Source organism: Miscanthus floridulus, chromosome 11 (genome assembly GCF_019320115.1).
Source record: "Miscanthus floridulus cultivar M001 chromosome 11, ASM1932011v1, whole genome shotgun sequence".
In the NCBI taxonomy this organism is placed as follows: Eukaryota; Viridiplantae; Streptophyta; class Magnoliopsida; order Poales; family Poaceae; genus Miscanthus; species Miscanthus floridulus.
Window position 1 is genome coordinate 42174301 of NC_089590.1, and position 19503 is coordinate 42193803.

At 44.4% G+C, this 19503-nt stretch overlaps 1 protein-coding gene and 1 long non-coding RNA gene across 2 annotated transcripts; one reads left to right on the forward strand and one right to left on the reverse strand.

Annotated features, from left to right (window-relative positions):
- Positions 1–290: 290 nt before the first annotated feature.
- LOC136494288 (uncharacterized) lies at positions 291–1315 on the reverse strand. Its single transcript, XR_010768551.1, has 3 exons — positions 1214–1315; positions 733–843; positions 291–412 (listed from the first exon to the last, which is right to left on the reverse strand). It is a non-coding gene; the product is annotated as an uncharacterized lncRNA (long non-coding RNA).
- A 14567-nt stretch (positions 1316–15882) lies between these two features.
- LOC136490765 (transcription repressor OFP13-like) lies at positions 15883–17084 on the forward strand. Its single transcript, XM_066486958.1, has 2 exons — positions 15883–16421; positions 16520–17084. Exons 1-2 carry the CDS (start codon positions 15897–15899, stop codon positions 16964–16966), a joined length of 972 nt encoding a protein of 323 aa, XP_066343055.1. The 5' UTR covers positions 15883–15896; the 3' UTR covers positions 16967–17084.
- The last annotated feature ends 2419 nt before the right edge of the window (positions 17085–19503 follow it).

The window sequence follows — 19503 nt, forward strand, 5'->3', positions numbered from 1 at the left end:
GGCACACTTCACCTTGCGGTGAATGTGTGCTTTCCGATTCGGGGCTCCGCCCGTGGACTGATTGTCTGCTCGGCTGGTCTTCTACCTTTCTTCTACTTTCTGACCCTAGCACCATGTGACTACGTCACCTACTGTCAGGCTCGGGGACTAGCTATGGGGGTATGGCCACCGGTATCCACAAGACAAGACATGGGCCGAACCAACAGAAGTGGCCCAGCCTACAAGATCAAGGCGTGCACGGCGTTGCTCGGCGTGCACCGCAAGATATTGTACAGTACCAAATAGGATACTTTACGCTCTGAAGTCTGAATATGTTTACAGCACCCTTTCGACCACTCCATATGTGTTCAGGTTGAGCAACACAATGCGTTAACGCCACCTAAAGGGCAAGATACCAATGCCCATGAATGACCTGATAATTCACAAAGAGCATGCCTTGAGTTGGATAGACAAAAGGTACAGTGCACTAAAAAAATGGCTGAAGCCCTTAAGTTCCAATTTCCCTGACGGCTTGCAGTCAAAAGGGAAAAGGAAAGCAGAGAAATCCTTGGCTGCAAAGTGCACTAAAAAATGGCTGAAGCCCTTAAGTTCCAATTTCCCTGAATGCTTGCGGTCAAAAGGGAAAAGGAAAACAGAGAAATCCTTGGCTGCAACTATCCTGATATGTCCAAGTCCAATGGAACATAAGGGGCCTAAGCGCAACATCTGAAGACGAAAGACAAGAACATTCACCTAATGCAGACCCCATTCATCCACCAAGGGTCCCAATGCCGATTGCCGACAAGTTTGGCTGTGTATATGCAATCACCCAAAGGTCGCCGAAGCACGTTGCCGGCTGCGATCCTGCAGAGATCACATCACGTCATCTCACATTAAAATATCTAAACGGGACTACAAGATACGGGAGGAGAAAAGCAATCTCGGCCTGACATACAGTCAAACAGCGATATTGGAGACGTGCACGACAGCACGAGAGACATAAAACTGCAAGTATAGCACGAATTGTAGCTTAAAACTAGGGTTGTATGAACCGAAAGAAATACATTAGCTAAAATAGCCCCTAAAAGACTACAAACAGCTCAAACTAGGGTTGTATGATTTTTTTTAAAAAAAACTAAATGCAGGTGAAAATACCCCCAGAAAGTCACAGAAAAATCGACACCTCAATCGCCTCCGATGTTGAGCAAAAGCGCAACCGTGGAAACTGGCTCACCTATTTGCGCACCTCGATTTCAGAATCCCCTCCGCCGAGGATAAGGAGAAGCTTCTGCCTCCGGACGGCGTCACAGCGACGCGCCGACGAAGCCGAGCGCTGCCTGCCGCTTCGCTTCGCGTCGCCCGAAAGCGACGGTCACAACCGGCAACCGCTGGCTGGACATGGGCTCGCTTGGCGTTAGACCAAGCAATCTCAGTCTGGCCCAACTTCGCCGGAGGTTCGTCGGTCCGAACATAATTGGCCCGGCCCGTAGCTTGACCAGAGGAGCCTTTTTCGGCTGGCGCCTTTCTTTGTGCCAACCCACCGAATCATCGGCCCATCCCATCGCCGCCGGCATGGATCATCAAAAATCAAATTTGCTTGCTCAAAAAAAAAATCAAAAATCAAATTTGTATAATAGAAGTGCAAAACTATTTCAGGTCCGGAGGTGGCAGATAAGATGCACAGTCAAGCTAGTCTGGAAAGCAGCAAAAATTGAAGAGGAATCGCATAATTGTAAAGAAACGAAACGATTGTGGAATCTGGTGGGAGGATAAGCTATGTTATGTTAGGCAAACGACCAGGTCACCTCGGCCGGTGAATCTTGGCCGGTCCGACGACAGGGCCTCTTCGCTTCGAGGAATTTAGATGGTTTGAAGGAATGTTGGAAGAATTTGTAAGAGAAAAACACTATTCTAGATTAAAAAAAACAGATCAAACCAGATTTAAGAGCATCTAAATGGGGCCATAGATAGAAAACACAGCCTACATGCTCCCTATCATTGGCATGCCGCAAAAAACAGAGAGGCTGCCTACCTACTACTACTCCTACTACCAGCAACCTCTCTGATTTGTTTAGGCCACTCTTGTCGGTCGGACCAAAGGCTCATGTGCATTTTCACCATGCCATTGCCATATGTAGGTCCTGCTAATGCAGTTCCCAATGCTGTACTGTACACGATGGATTCATCAAGCACTAAGGCCCTGTTTAGTTGCCAAAAAATTTTGCATAGTAACTGTCACATCGAATCTTACGGCACATGCATGGAGTACTAAATATAGACGAAAAAAAAACTAATTACACAGTTGGTCGAGAAATAGCGAGACGAAACTTTTGATCCTAATTAATCCATAATTAGACACTAATTACCAAATACAAACGAAATGCTACAGTGAGCCAAAATCCAAAAAATTTTGGATCTAAACGCACCCTAATAGTGGGAAACTATGTGCACGCTTGGTGGTGCTGTTCATTTCAATCTTGCAAACCATGGAGGAGTCATGGACATGGACAAGGACCAGCCGGCAGGCTCTCAATTCCAGCCAGTGTCCCTCGAGCAATTCAACATGCTCGAAGCTGGTGATCGGTGGGAATCCCAGGGGCGACACTTCTATACCAGCTTGATGTGCTAGAGACAAGGAACTAGTCAACTTTGCATGTGCAGACGGAGCATCATTATCCTTGTGAATTCCTTTGCTATACGTACGTAGTTGTTGACTCCGTTCCATATCATTTATTCATTTGGATTGGAACTCGTTCTATGAAGATTTGCTGTATATAGAACGCCGATGTTGTTAGGGCAGTCCCAATGGTGCATTGATGATGGTTTCTATCCTCATTAAATGACTTGCCACGTAGGCAAAATACTGACATGGCAACATAATTAATGAAGAAAGAGAGCAAAAATCATAGAAATGGTTTCTTCATGAAGAAACCAGGTCTACTCTTGACCCAATGCACCAAGAAATCATGAAATCGCCATTGGAGAGAAACCACCAGTTTCTAGGAAGCTCGTGTCGCACTCCCATTGGAGGAAAAGATAGAGTTGAGAGAGAGAAAGAGAAAATAGTTATTACTCATAGAAACCATGGGTTGGAAAACAGTACTTTTTTTATGCGGTATCCTATGTTATAGAAACTACTAGTTTTTTTCATTGGGACTGCCCTTATTTAATTCAGGCCGTCAGAGACGTATGTGTCTTGTGCTCCCAGTCTGATGCTATAAATCTGTTTCCCATAATTCGGCACCATCAGAGGAATAGCCTAATAACCTTCATAACTAGTTAACTAATACGAAGGTGATTACGTCCAATGATAAGTAGAAGAGTCATTTCTTTCTAAAGAAAAAATCAACAAGAATGCAATTATCTTAGACGCTGATCCAACGGTTGCAAGTCAGGGTTTGTTTGTTCAGAGACTTCAGAGAGTATGCATGCATGCACTCTCTGATCTTCCCGTGATTTCTCACATGCTGATGATAGTATACGACAAAAGCTACTTATATATGATGATGAACAGACCGAATCCATCTGAACAGACCAGCTGCAACACACTAAACATCCAGATTATACGGCTCTTCTTAAGTAAACTGCCAACACACTCAATATTGTTTATGTACTTGTCAGCTTGTGTACTAGTATTTTTTTTTCATCTAGTTTAAAACACCTGCAACAACAGACAGCGGCTTCTGCTCCACCCACACAACCTGAACAACAACAAGAAGGACATCGGCATAAGAGAACAAGAAGGTGGCATCCAAACACAGCCAAAAACATGGAGGAAAGCCTCCTCCAAAGCTAAACGGCCGTGCATTTGTCGGCTTATAATTGCCTGAAACCTTGTTATTCTTTTGCTAAGGGAACAGGCCATTAGCCCTGGAAAGAGTCAGCACTGCTGCCACGTTGGGTCAACCTTAGCCGTAGGATCCATCAGCTTTCTCTGTTGGAACCAAACCAATGCAAGTGGCTCGGTTGTATATTCCATTGCCACCTAGCTTTTTCTTGTCCTGAGGAACAGGGAAGGAAAGCTTCGAAGAAGACGGCCACGTTCACTTGAACTTATCAGCCGTACCATTTCAGCAAAATAACAGTGTTTTTCTCTCACAACAAATCAGCATCAGTCGTTTTTCTAGCAAGCCAAACATGGCCTCAGGGACCATATGCATTCCAAGGATTCATGGCCATTTGTCCCTTCAAATCAAATTATATACACAATACTGCATTATATTCATCTTTTGAAAGCTGCGGCCTCGTTCGGCTTACTCAGAAACCGGTTTGTTCGGCTTGTCTTTTCAGTCGGAACAGTATTTTTCTCTCACAACAATTCAACCAGAACAGTATTTTTCAGGACCTGCATCTGCACTTCCACGATACATACACTAGTGGCAGAAACACAAAGAGAGGCAAAGACATGTAGAAAAACTGCTTGGCCATGGTGTGCGGCAAACACAAACTATAAAGATACATGCATGCACTGCTCGATCGAAGACCGGTGGACCGTCGGTTGGTTGATCCGACGGCGGGCTGTCACACGTGCACAACTCCCAGTCGACACCAACTTAAAGAACAGCAGAACACTAGTGACAAACAGTAGTATACTTTTTTAACCATGACACGAACAGACAAAGCTTTTCCTCCTGAAAAGCAGCGATGGCGGAGGACTACGCATAGTTAAGCGATCGGACACGGCCTTTTTCTCGCCTTGAGAACGACGACACGCTCGCGCGCGTGGAGGTTAAGCTCGTCTCGAGGGAGCTGCAGGCATGGCCACTGCCCACTGTGGCGTTGGGCCTGACGGCGAGAGCAGGACAGGGGTGGCGAGTGCCTTGTTTTATAATCTCTCTTGGAACTGGGAAGGAGAGGCCAAGCGAGAGATTTTTCTATGGGAGGTTTCAAATTTTTGTCACATTGCCCAACCCAACCAACAAACCAACCCTGTGATTGTCTGTCAGGCATGGATCTCTCCAATCTCCGTTTATAATCTTCACTTCTTTCTTCAGAGATGTCCGAGATGCATTTCATTCATCCATGCATGATGCATCAACACCATCACCTGACGCGCAAGCACGCCGTACCTGAGCTGAGCATGGCTTCTTCAGAAGTTCAGCAGCCCGTTCGGTATGCTGGCTGGGCTGGCTGGTGCTGGGCCCAGCCGAACGGCTGGGCTTATATCCATTGCGGACTCATGTTCGTCACTCTCTCCCCTTCCTCCCGTCGCTCGCGGTGGCTAGGGTTCCCCACTGACGCGCCGCTCCTCCCGTCGCTCGCGGTGGCTAGGGTTCCCCACTGACGCGCCGCTCCTCGCCTTCGCGCCGCGCAAGTACGGGCGGTAGCCTGCGCCGCGTCAACTGCCGCCGTCGGTGGCCCCTAGATCCGGGCTCGGCCGCCTCTGTACTCCGTCCTCCTCGGCGGGGCTACGGTGAAAGTGTCGTCGTCCTCTTCCCCCACCCCGGCTCCGTCGACGACGACTTCGGCCAGCGAGGTAACCCGGATCCCACGCCTCCGTCATCTCACCTGGCCGCCTCTAAGTCGCAGTTGGTTGTCTTGTAGGTTGAGCTCCGCGCGGCTAGGGTTTCCCCCACTCTCGCCGGCCTCGGTGACAGTGGGCTCGGCCTTCCTCCCCGGACCCCGCCTCCATCAACGGCGACTCCTTCCACCACGGTAAGCCCCCTCCAACCCGACGCCGCGCACTTTGTCCCCGCCGGATCTGAGATCCAACATGTAGTCATGTCTCTTTTTGATGTATTATTACCACAACTAAGTTCGATCTCTTCCCCTTGCTTTTTTATACCTGCTAAGTATTCTATAGAATGCAGGTTTAAACTCCTTATCAGTACTGTGCCTCCTGTGTCACTATGTGCTTGCAAAGTATTAGTTGAGTGCTAGAACTACTGTGTTCAGTCACTACCAGCATTCCATATGATTCCATTTCATTGAAGTGCTATTTATTTGAACAATATTTGTGCTATTTTACTATATCAGTAGGAGATAACATATATTTCAAACTGGACCTGATTTAATGAGTTTATTCTATACTTGTATATTGAATGCTAAGTATGGAGTGTTACAACTCTTGGTTTTCATTGCATTCAGCATTCAGTTGGTTCATCCAAGTGTCGCCGGCATTCAGTTGTCTTTAGTAGGTGACTTAGGTGATAACTGACAACTAGAAAATCCTTTGCATGTTCATGAATTATTAATAGGTCCTATTTTTTGATATTTCAATTCTAGATTTATTACTAAAAGTCATCTGTACATGACGAGATGCTAGGTTACTCAGATATATATCTCCGGTGCACTTGTGTTATTTGATTTTCATGCAACTAGGTGTGGAATCATCTTACTTTTGTGCTCTATGCTTGCAGTGCAGACATAGAAGGGACGTTTCGTCCGGTTGTGAGCAGCGCTGCCCAAACTGGCAGCGTCGTCGGCTTTGTCTTGCTTTCCAACTGCTGCCAGGCACTACAACCTCCGTTCAAAAGGCCGAAAACGGCCGCTAAAGGCAAGTTAGGGCTACTATTTATCATTTTGCAGTATGCATTTGGGTTTCCGTTGTCCTTTGCAAATCTATGCTCAGCTCTCAGTTTGCAGCAGATTCTTGGTTGTGTGCAGTTCCATCCTCTAGGCTGTTGCCACAAGCCACATGGCTGTGATTTCTCTCTTTTTTTGTGTGTGTTGCCTTTGTTGTTGTCTCCTTTTTAGTTTTCAACATTTTTCGAGGGTTTGGCTATGGTGCAGAACTAGCACAGTACCAATTGATTCCTATAATTTATTTAAGGGACAAGTGTTCTAGTTATTGAGTTATTTGGTTTGCTCTATGCTGCATACCATTTCAGGCAACTAGTAGTATCCGTGATAGAACAAAACATTACAAATCAATTAGTATATCTATACCAGTAGATTTTGCGACTGGTGGTTTACTAATAGCTTTGTCGATCCTTGAATTAGATGAGCCAGGACCATGCTGTGTGGGAGGACAGAGCAACCTCTGTCCTTCTTGATCTTATCCTCCAGCAAAAAGAGCTATGCCACTGGACCTCTGCCCACGGTCCAACCTCACTAGCGTGGACCAAAATCACTCATGACTTCAACCAAATCACGGACCTTGGGTACAGCAAGAAAACTTGCCAGAACAAGTACAATGAGCTGAAACGTTGTTACTTCAACTGGCGCGACGGCCAGACCCATACTGGGCTAGGCCGTGACCCGCTGACTGGAGAGGTTACAGCTGACCCCGTGTGGTACGGCGCCAGCCCCGGGGTACTAACTACACGCATTTCTTTGATTTTTTGTAGCATTTGGCTTCCTACTAACTAAGTACTAACTTCGACATCACTGCCACACGTGCAGGAAAGTAGCCAACCTGCTAGAAACAAGTATAAACGGCCCCAATGCTGTGAGCAACTGATCACGATTTTGGGACGCACCCCACGTGACAGGGGCCTAGTTGGTATCGGCGGGGGGCCATCGATCTGACAAGTCACCCACTAATGGAAGCCCTCGCACTCCTCCAGCCTTGTCGGACGAGCCGGTCGACCCACCTAGTACTCATCAGCCCTCGAAGAGAGTCCATAGGGAATTTTCAGTTAACAGTCCTCGCAACAAGAAGAGTAGCCAAACTCCATCTGTAGAAGAGTGCCTTGAAGACCTCGGCCAATTTCTCAGAGAGGCAAAGTCCCAAAAGGCCCGTCACAAAACCGATGCTCAGGAGTTGGCCAAAGTCTGAAACATTCTGCTACAAGATGGTATTAGCAAGGCTGATGAAGTATTCGTGCAAGCCCTGAACCTTTGCAGAGACAGGCTCAGTCGCCAGGGTTTTCTAGACATGGAATCTAAAGAGGGCCGGCTGAACTGGATCAAAGTGACGTGGGCCTTTGAGTGCTCCAACAAGTCCCACTGATCAGCGCATTCCTTGTTTTTCACCTGTTTGTGAATATCCACCATGTGCATGTTGAGTTCATTTGGGTTGTTGTATCCTTATATTTGTTTTTTTCTTATAACCAAAGACAATTGTTGAGAACTAAGTGCATGTCGTTGTCACGTGTTTTGAATAAAAAATTAGTGTACTGCTGTGAGTGTTGTAACAAATTATGCGTGTTTCACTTTTCCCATGTACATTCCAACCTGTTTTGAAGGTCCTACCTAGTTCAGGTATCGTCACATGTTTAGTTATTTGCACTTGATTTGTTCCTAATATCGGCATTACAATCTATCTTATGTCTTTCCAATTGCAGGTAGCAGCATGAGCAGCATGAGCAGCACTGATGAGTCGTCCTACAGCGACACTTCCAGTGAAGGACCGAGTACTGTGATCGTGGCAAAGGCAGCATTTGTCCTGCTCAAAGGGCTTATGTCACAGCAAAGGCCTGAGGTAAATCCTCCTTGTCCCATTCCAAAGCTAACGGGAGCCCAGTGGATGCATCTTACACTAGCCGACAATACCAGATGCTTAGAGAATTTGCGCATGGCACCTGATGCCTTCATGCATTTGCATGAAATCCTGCTGCCGTTTGGGCTGCCAGAAACAGATAAGTGCACGTCGGTAGAAGCTCTAGGCATGTACATCTAGACCTGTGCCCACCAATCAGCTAGTAGAGAGTGCAAGGATAGGTTTGAGATGTCTTTAGATACAGTTAGTAGAAAGATCACATTAGTTGCCGAGGTAATGTATCGTTGGGCAGATACTGTTCTAGTGCCAGCAGATAGGAACTACGCACGTGTAAGCCACAAACTTGCTGCACATTCACCATGGTTTAATGGATGCATAGGTGCTATAGATGGCACGCACATAAAAGTTGAGGTAAACCACCAAGCAAAGGCTGATTTCTTTAATAGGAAAGGCAAAACAACAATTAATGTTTGTGCCATCGTTGATATAGATGGCCGTTTCACATACGTGGGGCTGGGAAGGCGGGGGCATGTCATGACATGGCGGTGTTGAAAGACTGTCAGGACGACACTTCGTTCCCACATCCCCCACCAGGTTCGTGATGGCTAACTGTTCACAGTCCTTGTTTTTTGCTTGCAGTACATGAATTGAAGCATACTGGTGTTCAATTTGCTAACACAGCTGATGTCTGCTTTCATTGCTTGTAGGCCGGTACTACCTAGCGAACGCGGGTTACAAGGAGATGGTAGGTTACATGACTCCCTACAAAAACACAAGGTATCACAGCAACGACTTTAGGGGCATAGATTTGCAGCAATTGCAGAGGGAGGAGAAGTTCAACTACATTCATGCAAAGTTGCGGAATGTAATTGAAAGGAGGTTTGGGGTGTTGAAAGAACGCTGGCATATTCTAGGCGGGGTGCCGTACTGCAGTAGGATGAAGCAGGCTATGATAATCATTTCATGCTTTGCTTTAGATATTTTTTTGTGGATGCGTAAGTACGGCGCAGATCCACCCTCGTACGAGGTGCCACAGTGGGTTGACCTAAATTTAGACACCCCTATCTCTGGACTTAGGGAGCTGATATCCACGGCGGTGTGGAGCCATATCTGATTTAGGTCCAGGCAGTTGTTTAACTAACCAGTAGCTGTAGGTTCAATTCCATGGCAGTCTTGTCGTGTGCGTGTGTAAGGTTGTGTGGGACTATGGTCGTTTGAATAAAAAGGTTCATTGATGTATGTTGAATGATATTGTGTTAATTGATGTATGATGAATTGTAGTGACAGAACTACAAGTGTCAGTTCTGTACTGATCGGTGATGTGAACAAAACATTGCTGCTACTGCTTTGATCTTACATTGCATGTCTTGCCTATCTATGTGTGTGTGCGGCCAGAACCGAACACTGTTGCAGCAGCAGCTGCTTCACCTCAATGGGAAGGAATTACAGAACGCTGAGAAGCTCAGCGCCATTGGAGTTCGGGATGGCGACCTTGTCATGATGCTTCCCACCAGTGAAAGGTACTCTTCCTGCCCTTCCTAGTGTATATAAAGGAGATAAATTGACATGTGGTACGTATAGCTGTGCCTTTTATATCAGATGTTCTTGAGATGCTACGAACAGTTGTCTATTAGTTTCTTGCACTTTAAAAGGGTTCAGATTGTTACAACTAAATTTATTCTTTTCTGTTTTGGTGTCCAGATGGTTTGCCTTTCTTTAGGTGTTAGTTTGCCTTCAGTACATGTTGATCAAAACTTAGAATCTTTCTTTTATGAAAAAGATGCATTTGCTATTATTCCTCGTAACTAATCCATAAGAATCAGATGGCGCCAAAGCACCAATGCTTTATTTTGATTTCTGGGCATCATATGAAAAGAGATCCAATAGCTTATCTTCTTCAAAACTTTGAATTAGCACCATCATACTCAAATGAGGCATACATGCACTGTACCTTGTAAAAGATAGGCACCAGTGTTCAATTATGTAAACATGACCATCCCAATATTCAAAGTTGCCTAGCAAATTTTGTACATTTGATTTCACCTTGCGCTGCGAAGTGGTTACAGATACAAAGTCATGGCATGTAGACACATGAGATTCGCAAACAGACACCTACAGTATTAGGAGTACCTGGGAGATCTTTTATAATGTGATTGTGGCTGATCTTATGTACTTGCATGTTTTGATTGCTGTACTTTTTTTTCTTGGCTTAGGTTGGCAACGTTGCAGGTCCGGTAGCAGAATGGACTGTTGGTGTAACACCATTGACATCACTGATGGATGTCGAGAGGAGGCACGGTAATTTTCTTGCTTGACCTTGTTTCCAACTGACGGCTACTCTACTGTGTTATCGTAAAATTCTTATTGATGTTTATTCAAGTAGCAACCAATGTGTGACATGACTTTCTTGTTCCCTTTTTGGTTGATTAGCAATCATATTTTGGCTATAACTTGTGCTGCATCATTTGTCACTTCCAGTGTATCTTTTGACATTGTTCTCTGCAATCAGGCAAGTTGAAGCAAGTGATAAAGAAGGATATGGTTGAACTTGATGGTACGAAGTACTCTGGAAAAGAGTTTTATGGGCATCATATGAAAAGAGATCCAATAGCGGGAACTTTGAGTATCGACGCTTGGTGAATGAATCTGTATGGTGTTGTACAAGTTATTGTGAATCCATGGAACAAATGTTGATTGTGTGTTGTGTGGATGTAACATATGTACTGTAGATGCATGGTTAAACCTGTTGTTGTTGGCTGGAATTTCGAACTCAGCATGATCATGACATGGCTGGTAGTTTGAATTTGAAATGTTAAAATCACCATGACCTACTATTGGTGCCATTATTTGAACTTTTAAAAAAATACAGTGGGCTGAATGCTGGCTGGAGACTACAACTGGCTGGCTGGGCTGGCTGGTCCAGCCCCAGCCCCAACCAGCCTACCGAACACGTTGCAGATAGATGGATGAATGTCCTGTTGCAATGCAAGTTTTTTTTTTTTGACTTGCAGGACAGCAGGACCATAAAGTAACATCTTACACCTGCCACCTTGCATTCATTCAATTGCTTGCAGATCGTGCCAGGCATCCTGTAGATCTTTGCATCTGTCTTTTTTTACAATCAAAAACCAACAGGAGAACAGTATACAGTACTAGCAGTTCAGGAAAATATTGAATGTGGGATTCAGCCATTCAGGGAGTGCCAGCATGAAGCTGAGAAATGCACAGGGTGCACTGTAAATGCTCTCAGGAGATGGACAGCAATCCACAGGTCAAAATAGGACCAATGCCCGCAATACCTGTAGACAGCATGACATTATTTGACCAGCACAGCTGTTTAGATTTTCAGCTTGATCGGCTGACCAAGTTTGGCTTGTTTTTTTTTTTCGTCGGAGCAGTATTTCTCTCTCACAAAATTTCAATATAAACAGTGTTTTCAGTATAAGCAATACTTTATTTCATCCCAACCGAACACTCTGTTTGTTCTCTCTCCTTCAAAAATAAATAATTTTTTTCTCGAATACGCAAAAAATTTATGTATTTTTATATTAAGATCGAGAAATAGTTGCCATGGCTACGCGCGAGGCAAAGTATATGAAATGAGCACACCCCTCCCCTAGCCAAGAACTCCCAAAGCCTATTACTCAGAAACTAAACAACCTAAGCCTGATCGCTGGGGCTGGTCGGGCCGACCAGCCCCCTCACATGAGTACTGTTCATCTGAACCAGCCAGCAGTATTTCTCTCTCACATAAATAAACCAGCAACGATACGAACCAGCCAACTGAACGGGCTGCTAGGCTCGTCGCTCCCGCTAGCATCCATTGGCCTGCCAAGTGACGGATTGAGGCAAGCAGCTGAGCGACGCTTGTCAAATAAATAAATAAATGTCTGAGTTTTTCCTTCTAGCAGGAAGCAAGAAAACAGCTACTAGGCACAAGAATAGTTTATAAATGCAGCTTTGGGACATAATAGAAAAATGGAATTAAAAAAGCGCAAACAAAAGCTGTTGATCAGAGCCACAGGGCAACGAACTACAAACATGATGAGCACACCCAATCTTTGCAACAAACATGTCAATCTCAGAGGAAAAAGTCGAAAAGTTTCGTAGAACAGCACATAACTTTCTGCCAAGAATTAACTACTAGTCTCTAATCTGGAGCTCTGTCAATCTGTCACAAAACCAGAAAGCTTCGACTGTTTAAAAAGTTCGCTACCTTCGGTGGAATAGGCATTTTCACCCCTCGATTGCCCATGGCTTAGTTTTATGTTTTTATCCCTCAACATCTCTTAAATTGGCCCCTGAGCCTCTAAACTTCTCTCTCTGTTTTTTTTAATGCAAACTTCTCTTTTTTTAATGTATGTAAAAAGGACATAACCTGCCATTTAATCATCCATATATAGTTTATATATAGATGGAACCCACTAAAAGTTATTAATGTTTATTTCTCTACTCTCACGTTAAGTCACGTCATCGGCAAAACTCCGTCCGTCGGATTGTACAACTACTTTCTATTCTGTGCGTCCATTCCATCCATGAGAAGTACTTCTCAGTTACGCATCCATTAGCTGAGCTAATGTGGAATCGTCCGCAGTAGCAAATGGCTAACAGACTATCCACTAGCAAACGCAAAACAGGCAAGAACGTTACCTGGGTTAACATGGAATCATCCCCACTAGCAAACACAAACAGGCTAGTTAACATAGAGGAAGGAACCTAAATCCAAAACTGTACTGTTAAAACAAACGTGATGAAAAGGGAGCAAGGAAAAACTAAGGGCCTGTTTGGTTTCATGTGAGCAAGCCAATCCTTGTCAGCTCGAATGAGCCAAATTGGCTCGCTGACGGTAGCAATTATATTCTGACTCGACAAGGTGAGGCGAGCATTGTTTCCAGAACCAATCAATTCGTAAGTGCTTGGGAGGATCTTCTTTAGGCACCTTGCGTGCACAAGGGCCCAAGTCGTCACCTTTTCCTTAATTTTCACCAAAGGGAGACCACCGAAGAATGCCTTCGGTTGACAATTCTAGCATGTCGCTCATTACAGATTTTCCAACATGTGAGGATTAGAATTTGAAAGGCCTTTCACGGTCAACCTTTCAAAAGTGCAACTTGAATTCACGCACTGACCATGCATGTCTCTAAATTAGTCGGAAGCCGGGCATAAGTGTCTGTTTAGTTGCACTTCATTTTGTAAAATTTTTCAAGATTCCCCGTCATATCGAATCTTTGGATGCATGCATGAAGCATTAAATATAAATAAAAAATAAAACTAATTATACAGTTTAGACGAAATTCACGAGACGAATCTTTTAAGCCTAATTAGACTATGATTGGGCACTAATTGTCAAATAACAACGAAAATGCTACAGTACTATTTCTCAAAAAATTCCGCGAACTAAACAAGGCCAAAATCATTTCCCAAATTCTAACGGAATAGCAACAGTGGATGGAGAGGTTTCCAAACATCTCATTTGGATCAAACTATTTCTTGATCCAATGTGGAAGGTCATATTGGCTCTAAAGGGTACGTACATCTTTCAATCTCAAGCTTCTCCACTTCGTCCCTAGTGAAATAAGTATACCTTAGACCTCACGAATAAGGTGGGTACTAGCAAAAATTGGTGTAGAGTGGATTATGAAATTTGTGATAATCTGGCATCTGGATTTGTGGAATGCTGAGATACAAAAAATGTTTGCCCTGTTTCAGCTTGTGATTATAAAAGCTACAATCTAAAAACTAAAGATGAAATGAGCATGGTCTTAGTCATCCGCACATTTGCTTCAGGACATGTATCGTGATTGGACACACACTATTCAAACTCCTATAAGCACAGGCCGTGAGTTCAGGTCACCTACTCTATAATAAATCAATTAGAACTCTCTAATTCATCACGTACGACTACTTTTTAGTAAAACTAGGCATGGTTGCGCTAGCTCAAGGGAGGTACAGAAGAACTCAGAAGAAAGTGAAGGATGGAAATTTAGGAGAATTTTTTTTTCACTATATTAGGTATAGATGCACATAGTGGCATATTTAATTGATTATGAAGGTCCTTCCTCTATTCTTCTTTAGACTTTAGATGTCTTCACTTAGGATAAACGGTATAGGGTTTCATGATCTAAGCCATGCCGTCTCATGCTCTATTGGCTATAAGGTATACCTTCTGTCTTAAAAAATGTCATTCTAGCTATGGATCTTAACAAATTGTTTAGATTTATAGCTAAAATAACATTCTTTTTAGAACAAATGGTGTATATTCATACAATATGTTTTATTTCATCGCTTCAGCACTAGATGAGCGGGGTTCTTCCACTTGACTCATTCTATTCTTCTATTTCTTTACCTCTTTTCCTCCTCTATTAACCATGGCAAAAATTTATATCCCTTGTCTCGCCACAGGATCGGCCCATGTGATCCATATAGAAACACATATTGATGTGGTTATTTGACTTTTCTAACATATCAAAATCAACTAGGCATGTAAATTTGTCACTCAACATAAAAGCAAGGACTCTGAAAAGGAAAATACGGAGATGACATATGTATCCATCAAAAAGTTAGGGGATGAAAAATACTATTTTGCCTTCTGTTTCCTAAAAGATTACCATGTTACCATATATATATACTCTGTTTAACTAAGAAAAATAGTATCCATTTTATGAAAAAAGAAAATAGTATGGACTTCACTAACGCGTGGACGCGCACGCAAAAAGTACTAGGCCAGCTCACTCCTTTCTTCTACCTTATCTTCTCCACTCCGCACTCCCCCGCCACTAGCCCCACTCCGCCTAGATCTTGCGGCGCCCACACTGCCTCCACCTCTGCCCTTGCTAAATCCAAGCTGCACTAGTCTGAGCTCCAGTGCCCTCGCCACCGCACCACCCCACCTGGGCACCGCCTCCTTCCGTCGCCGTTATTGCTAAATCGAAGTCGGCTTCTTCTCTTCCTCTAGCCAACGCCCCTGCCACTCCCACTGCCCAACTGGCCTCTCCTATCTCATCGTCAAGCTGTGCCCACAGTCTAGTCACTTACACCACTGTCGCCGATTCGGCATCCTCTCCGACGGCCTCCTCCTAAATTGTAGAACCCACCCCACCCAAAAAAACCGTAAACCATAAACCCTAAAGTCAGCAAACTTCTGTCTCGGGCGGCGATAGTAGTAGGTGAGTTGTTTATTTCTTTTTTACGTTGTGTTCTTAAATCCTATGTGGGCAGAATTAAACATTTAGGAAATAGTATATGATATTTACTCCTAATCATTTTTTTTCACTTGATGAATATTGGCCGGTCCTGGTAAAGAATTTCAGAACAAAGAAAAAAAAAAGATTTGACGTGGTCTTGTATATTTTATCAGTAGCCATACAATGGGTGTATTCACTGAAACCTCTCCAACCCCTACAGTAAATGAGCATGGAGATTGACCAAGACTTCCTCCCTCTCGTCTTCTTCCCTGCCCTTCTATAAAACAAGGGAACAGAACAGGGCGGCAAGGCCAGCTCCCGCCGGCCACTCGAGACTCGAGAGCGGCACAATGCCTCCTTCCCTGCACCCTCCCCACCTCCACTTCCACAAGCTCAAGCGCCGCCACCACCCCGCCGCCATGGCCAAGAAGGGCCTGGCCGCCATCCTCTACAAGTTCCGCGACGTGCACCGCCCGCCCTCTGCGTCGCCGCTGGCGCCGTCGACCCCTTCCGCGCACTACGCCCAGCGCTGCTACCCGCCGCCGCCGTCCGCGTGGCCCTGGCCGTCGTGCCGGCACCCGCGCACCAGCTCGTTCCGCGGGCCCAAGGACGACGACGCCGCGGTGTTCCGGACCGTGAACAGCGTCTACGACACGACCTCGGAGCAGTTCCTCTGGCGCTCGTCCATCGATGAGGCGGCGTGCGTCGACCGGCCGAGCCCCCTGTCGTTGCTCGGAGAGGCCGTTGCGGTTACGGAGCAGGTGGACGAGGAGGAGGAGAAGGAGAAGGAGCTGCGAGAGACGGCCGTCGTGCGCGGCATGCGTTCGGAGCGGCTGTTCTTCGAGCCGGCCGGCGCAGAGTTCTTGCCCAAGCAGGTAACGCATTCTGCATGTCTTCTTGTGCCGTCCGTCGTCCGACGAGAAGGCACCATTCGGGCCGGTCAGTTCTGATTCTAACCCGAGAGAGGTTTCAGGGTGTGGCTCCGTCGAGAGGCAAGAACGAGGCGGCCACCGTGGCAGTGGCAGGCGTCAAGAGCGAGGAACCAGCGACGACAGACGCGCCGCGCGACAAGGACGAGCCGGCGGCGGAGGCCGTCGCGGCGAAGGGCAGCAGCGCGGTGGTGGTGACAGTGGAGTCCAAGGACCCGTACGGCGACTTCAGGGCGTCCATGGCGGAGATGGTGGCGGCGCACGGGCTGCGCGACTGGGAGGCCCTGGAGGAGCTCTTGGCGTGGTACCTCAAGCTCAACGCCAAGGGCGTCCACGCTGCCATCGTCGGTGCATTCATCGACCTTCTCGTGACCGTGCAGCCGCAGGCGTCGTCCCCGCCGTCGCTGCCGTCGCCGTCGCCCTCGTCGTCGTGCATCACCTTCGAGGAGTACTCCTCGGCAACCTTTGACGAGGAAGACGGCAAGAGCTGAGCTGAGGCCGAGGTGCTCCGTGTTCGCTGTTTTTAATTTTTTTTTTCTTGTCTCATTCAGAGATTGCATTTTTTTTGTGAATTATTTTGTGCGCCTATGGAAGAATGGAAGGTGAGGTCTGAATGCAGCCCATGGATGTACAGTTGCTAAAACTAGTTGATGCTTACCATCAGAATAGAGATTAATGCCTAGACAACTAATTGACCATATTTTATTTTCTCTGCATGTTTTTTATTTGTCCTTTTGATGCCTGTCTCTTGCGTGTGAACTAACTTGTCTACTAACTCTGAAGCATGTTCGTCTCTGTGCCTGTTGCTGTTAGCAGCTGCGATTAGCTGTTGTCTCAACGATTTCCATGGCATTTGAGCAGCTTAGCTTGGCCCAAGTTATTTATGCAGGAGTGAATCAAACATTGGCCCTTTAGTCTTGCAGAAGCATTAAGCAGTGTTGGTGTTTTCCTCAGTTCTGTATAAATGCTTCACCAACATGTCATGATTTTGAGATTTTTGCATCCCTTCCATGCGCTAGGCCTTGTTTAGATACTCATATATTCACTCTAATAATCCATATGCTGGAGAATTTAAGTTCCATACCAAACTATACTCCAATGAACAATCCATATGGATTGAGGTGAATACACTGTTATAAAAATAAGGCCTTAGCAAAGAGACAAATTGAGATGAATACATTGGTATCCAAACAGGGTCTTAGCAGAGGTCGTCTGTGGTCCGAGCAGTGTCCATTCCGATTTACGTTGCTGGTTACTTACTACTAGTAGCTATTACTTAATTGGGTTTTATGTTTTTACCAGATCGCAACCATATTAATCCTAGGCAACCATCATATGATCGAGCCCCATGGTTGCACTAGCTCTTATTTAAGTATACGATTTCGGTAAAATCAGTCCAGGTTTATCTCTTTTGGCTAATTTTGAGGGTTAATAGCTAGAATGATTTTTTTTATTTAGTACTCTCTCCATTTTAAATTATAAGATATTCTAACATTTTTATATACAATAGTTTTTTTTTTTGCTGTACACTTAGATATACAGAATGTCTAAATACATAGTTAAAGTAATAGATTAAGAAAATCAAAATATTTTATAATTTGAAATGGAGGGAGAAGTATGGCATTTTAGAAGGGCGAGCACATTTTGCTTACGCGCCATTCTTCAGTCAATGAGTTGCGTTGGGACGTCGGTATTTTAGAAGGGAGATGCGGTTGGCACGTTCTCTCGAAATTACTGAAACGGGGAACGGTAAGAAACTCGTTGGAATGCAAGATTGTTAAAATCTACTCAATTCATTTCAAATTATAAATCATTTTAACTTTTTTAGAGAGCCAAAACATCTCAAGTTTGACCCAAATTATAAAAAGAATTACAAAAACTTATGACATCAAATATGTGTACTATGAAAATATAATCAATGAAGAATCTAACGACACTTATTTGGTATTATATATGTTATTGTTTTATTATATAAATATGGTCAAATTCGAGATGTTTCGACTCTCAAAAAAGTTAAAATAACTTATAATTTCAGATGGACGGAGTATATACAATGGAGAATGGTAAATGTCCTGTTCGTTTGGCTGATAAGCAATGACTAAAAATACTGTTAGACTGATTTATTACGAGAGAAAAATATTATTCATTAACTAAAAAAGTATAGCTTATAAGTCAAACGAACAGGACCAAAGAACTCTGAGCAATTTGATGGGTGGAAAGAAGTTGAGTTCCACGAGGAATACTCTAATGCTATTACGATTTACGAGGAGAGCCTACTAAAATTAGAAATATCAACGGGTCCAATGGCTCTGTTCGCGTGCACTTAAATCTTTTTTTATTTTTTTTATTTGAAACAGTGTTTTTCTCTTATAAATTTATCTAGAATTTCTCCAAACCATCTAAATTTCTCCAGAACCATACCATCCGAACGGGGCCAATAAGATAATCAGTCTGTTCGCGTGTTGGTTTTAGTCAGGGCTTATCAGCCAGCCAATAGTATTTTCTTCTCACAATAAACCAGTGTCAGCCAAGCTTATCAGCCTAGAAGCGAACAGGCCGATTGATCGAAAAAATACTCATCTACAAGAATATTTAAAACGCCAAAACCTATAGCTTACAACATCAGTAAAGCCTAACCGGCAGGATTTTGTATCCGCAATTGCTGGGTCTCGAGTACCCGTTAGGTCTACCCATGATAGAACAAATAACGTGTTGTTATATATAGTCACAACAGCATGTACAGTACCAGCTTTACCACCCATATGTTTATAAGAATAAGAATGAAAAAATTAGTAAATAATTAAGCAAAGTCTCATTTTCACACTTCATGGTTCACAAACTCACACTCATCACAGATAAGAGATGAACCGAAAACATGAGGTATAAGTTGAGTACCAGTAGGTCGATGCTCATACTATATCACGGTTCACACGAATAACCGTTCAAAACACGGACTCAAGTACATCAAAATTCACACAAATAACACAAGGACTTAATAGTTACATCACATTTACACAATCATTACACC

What these genes read in the sequence shown, in the direction of transcription:
- LOC136490765 (XM_066486958.1), top strand. Translation starts at nt 15,897, where the DNA reads ATGCCTCCTTCCCTGCACCCTCCCCACCTCCACTTCCACAAGCTCAAG. An exon ending in CAGAGTTCTTGCCCAAGCAG is followed by an intron (nt 16,422 to 16,519) that starts GTAACGCATTCT and finishes GAGAGGTTTCAG; the next exon opens with GGTGTGGCTCCGTCGAGAGG.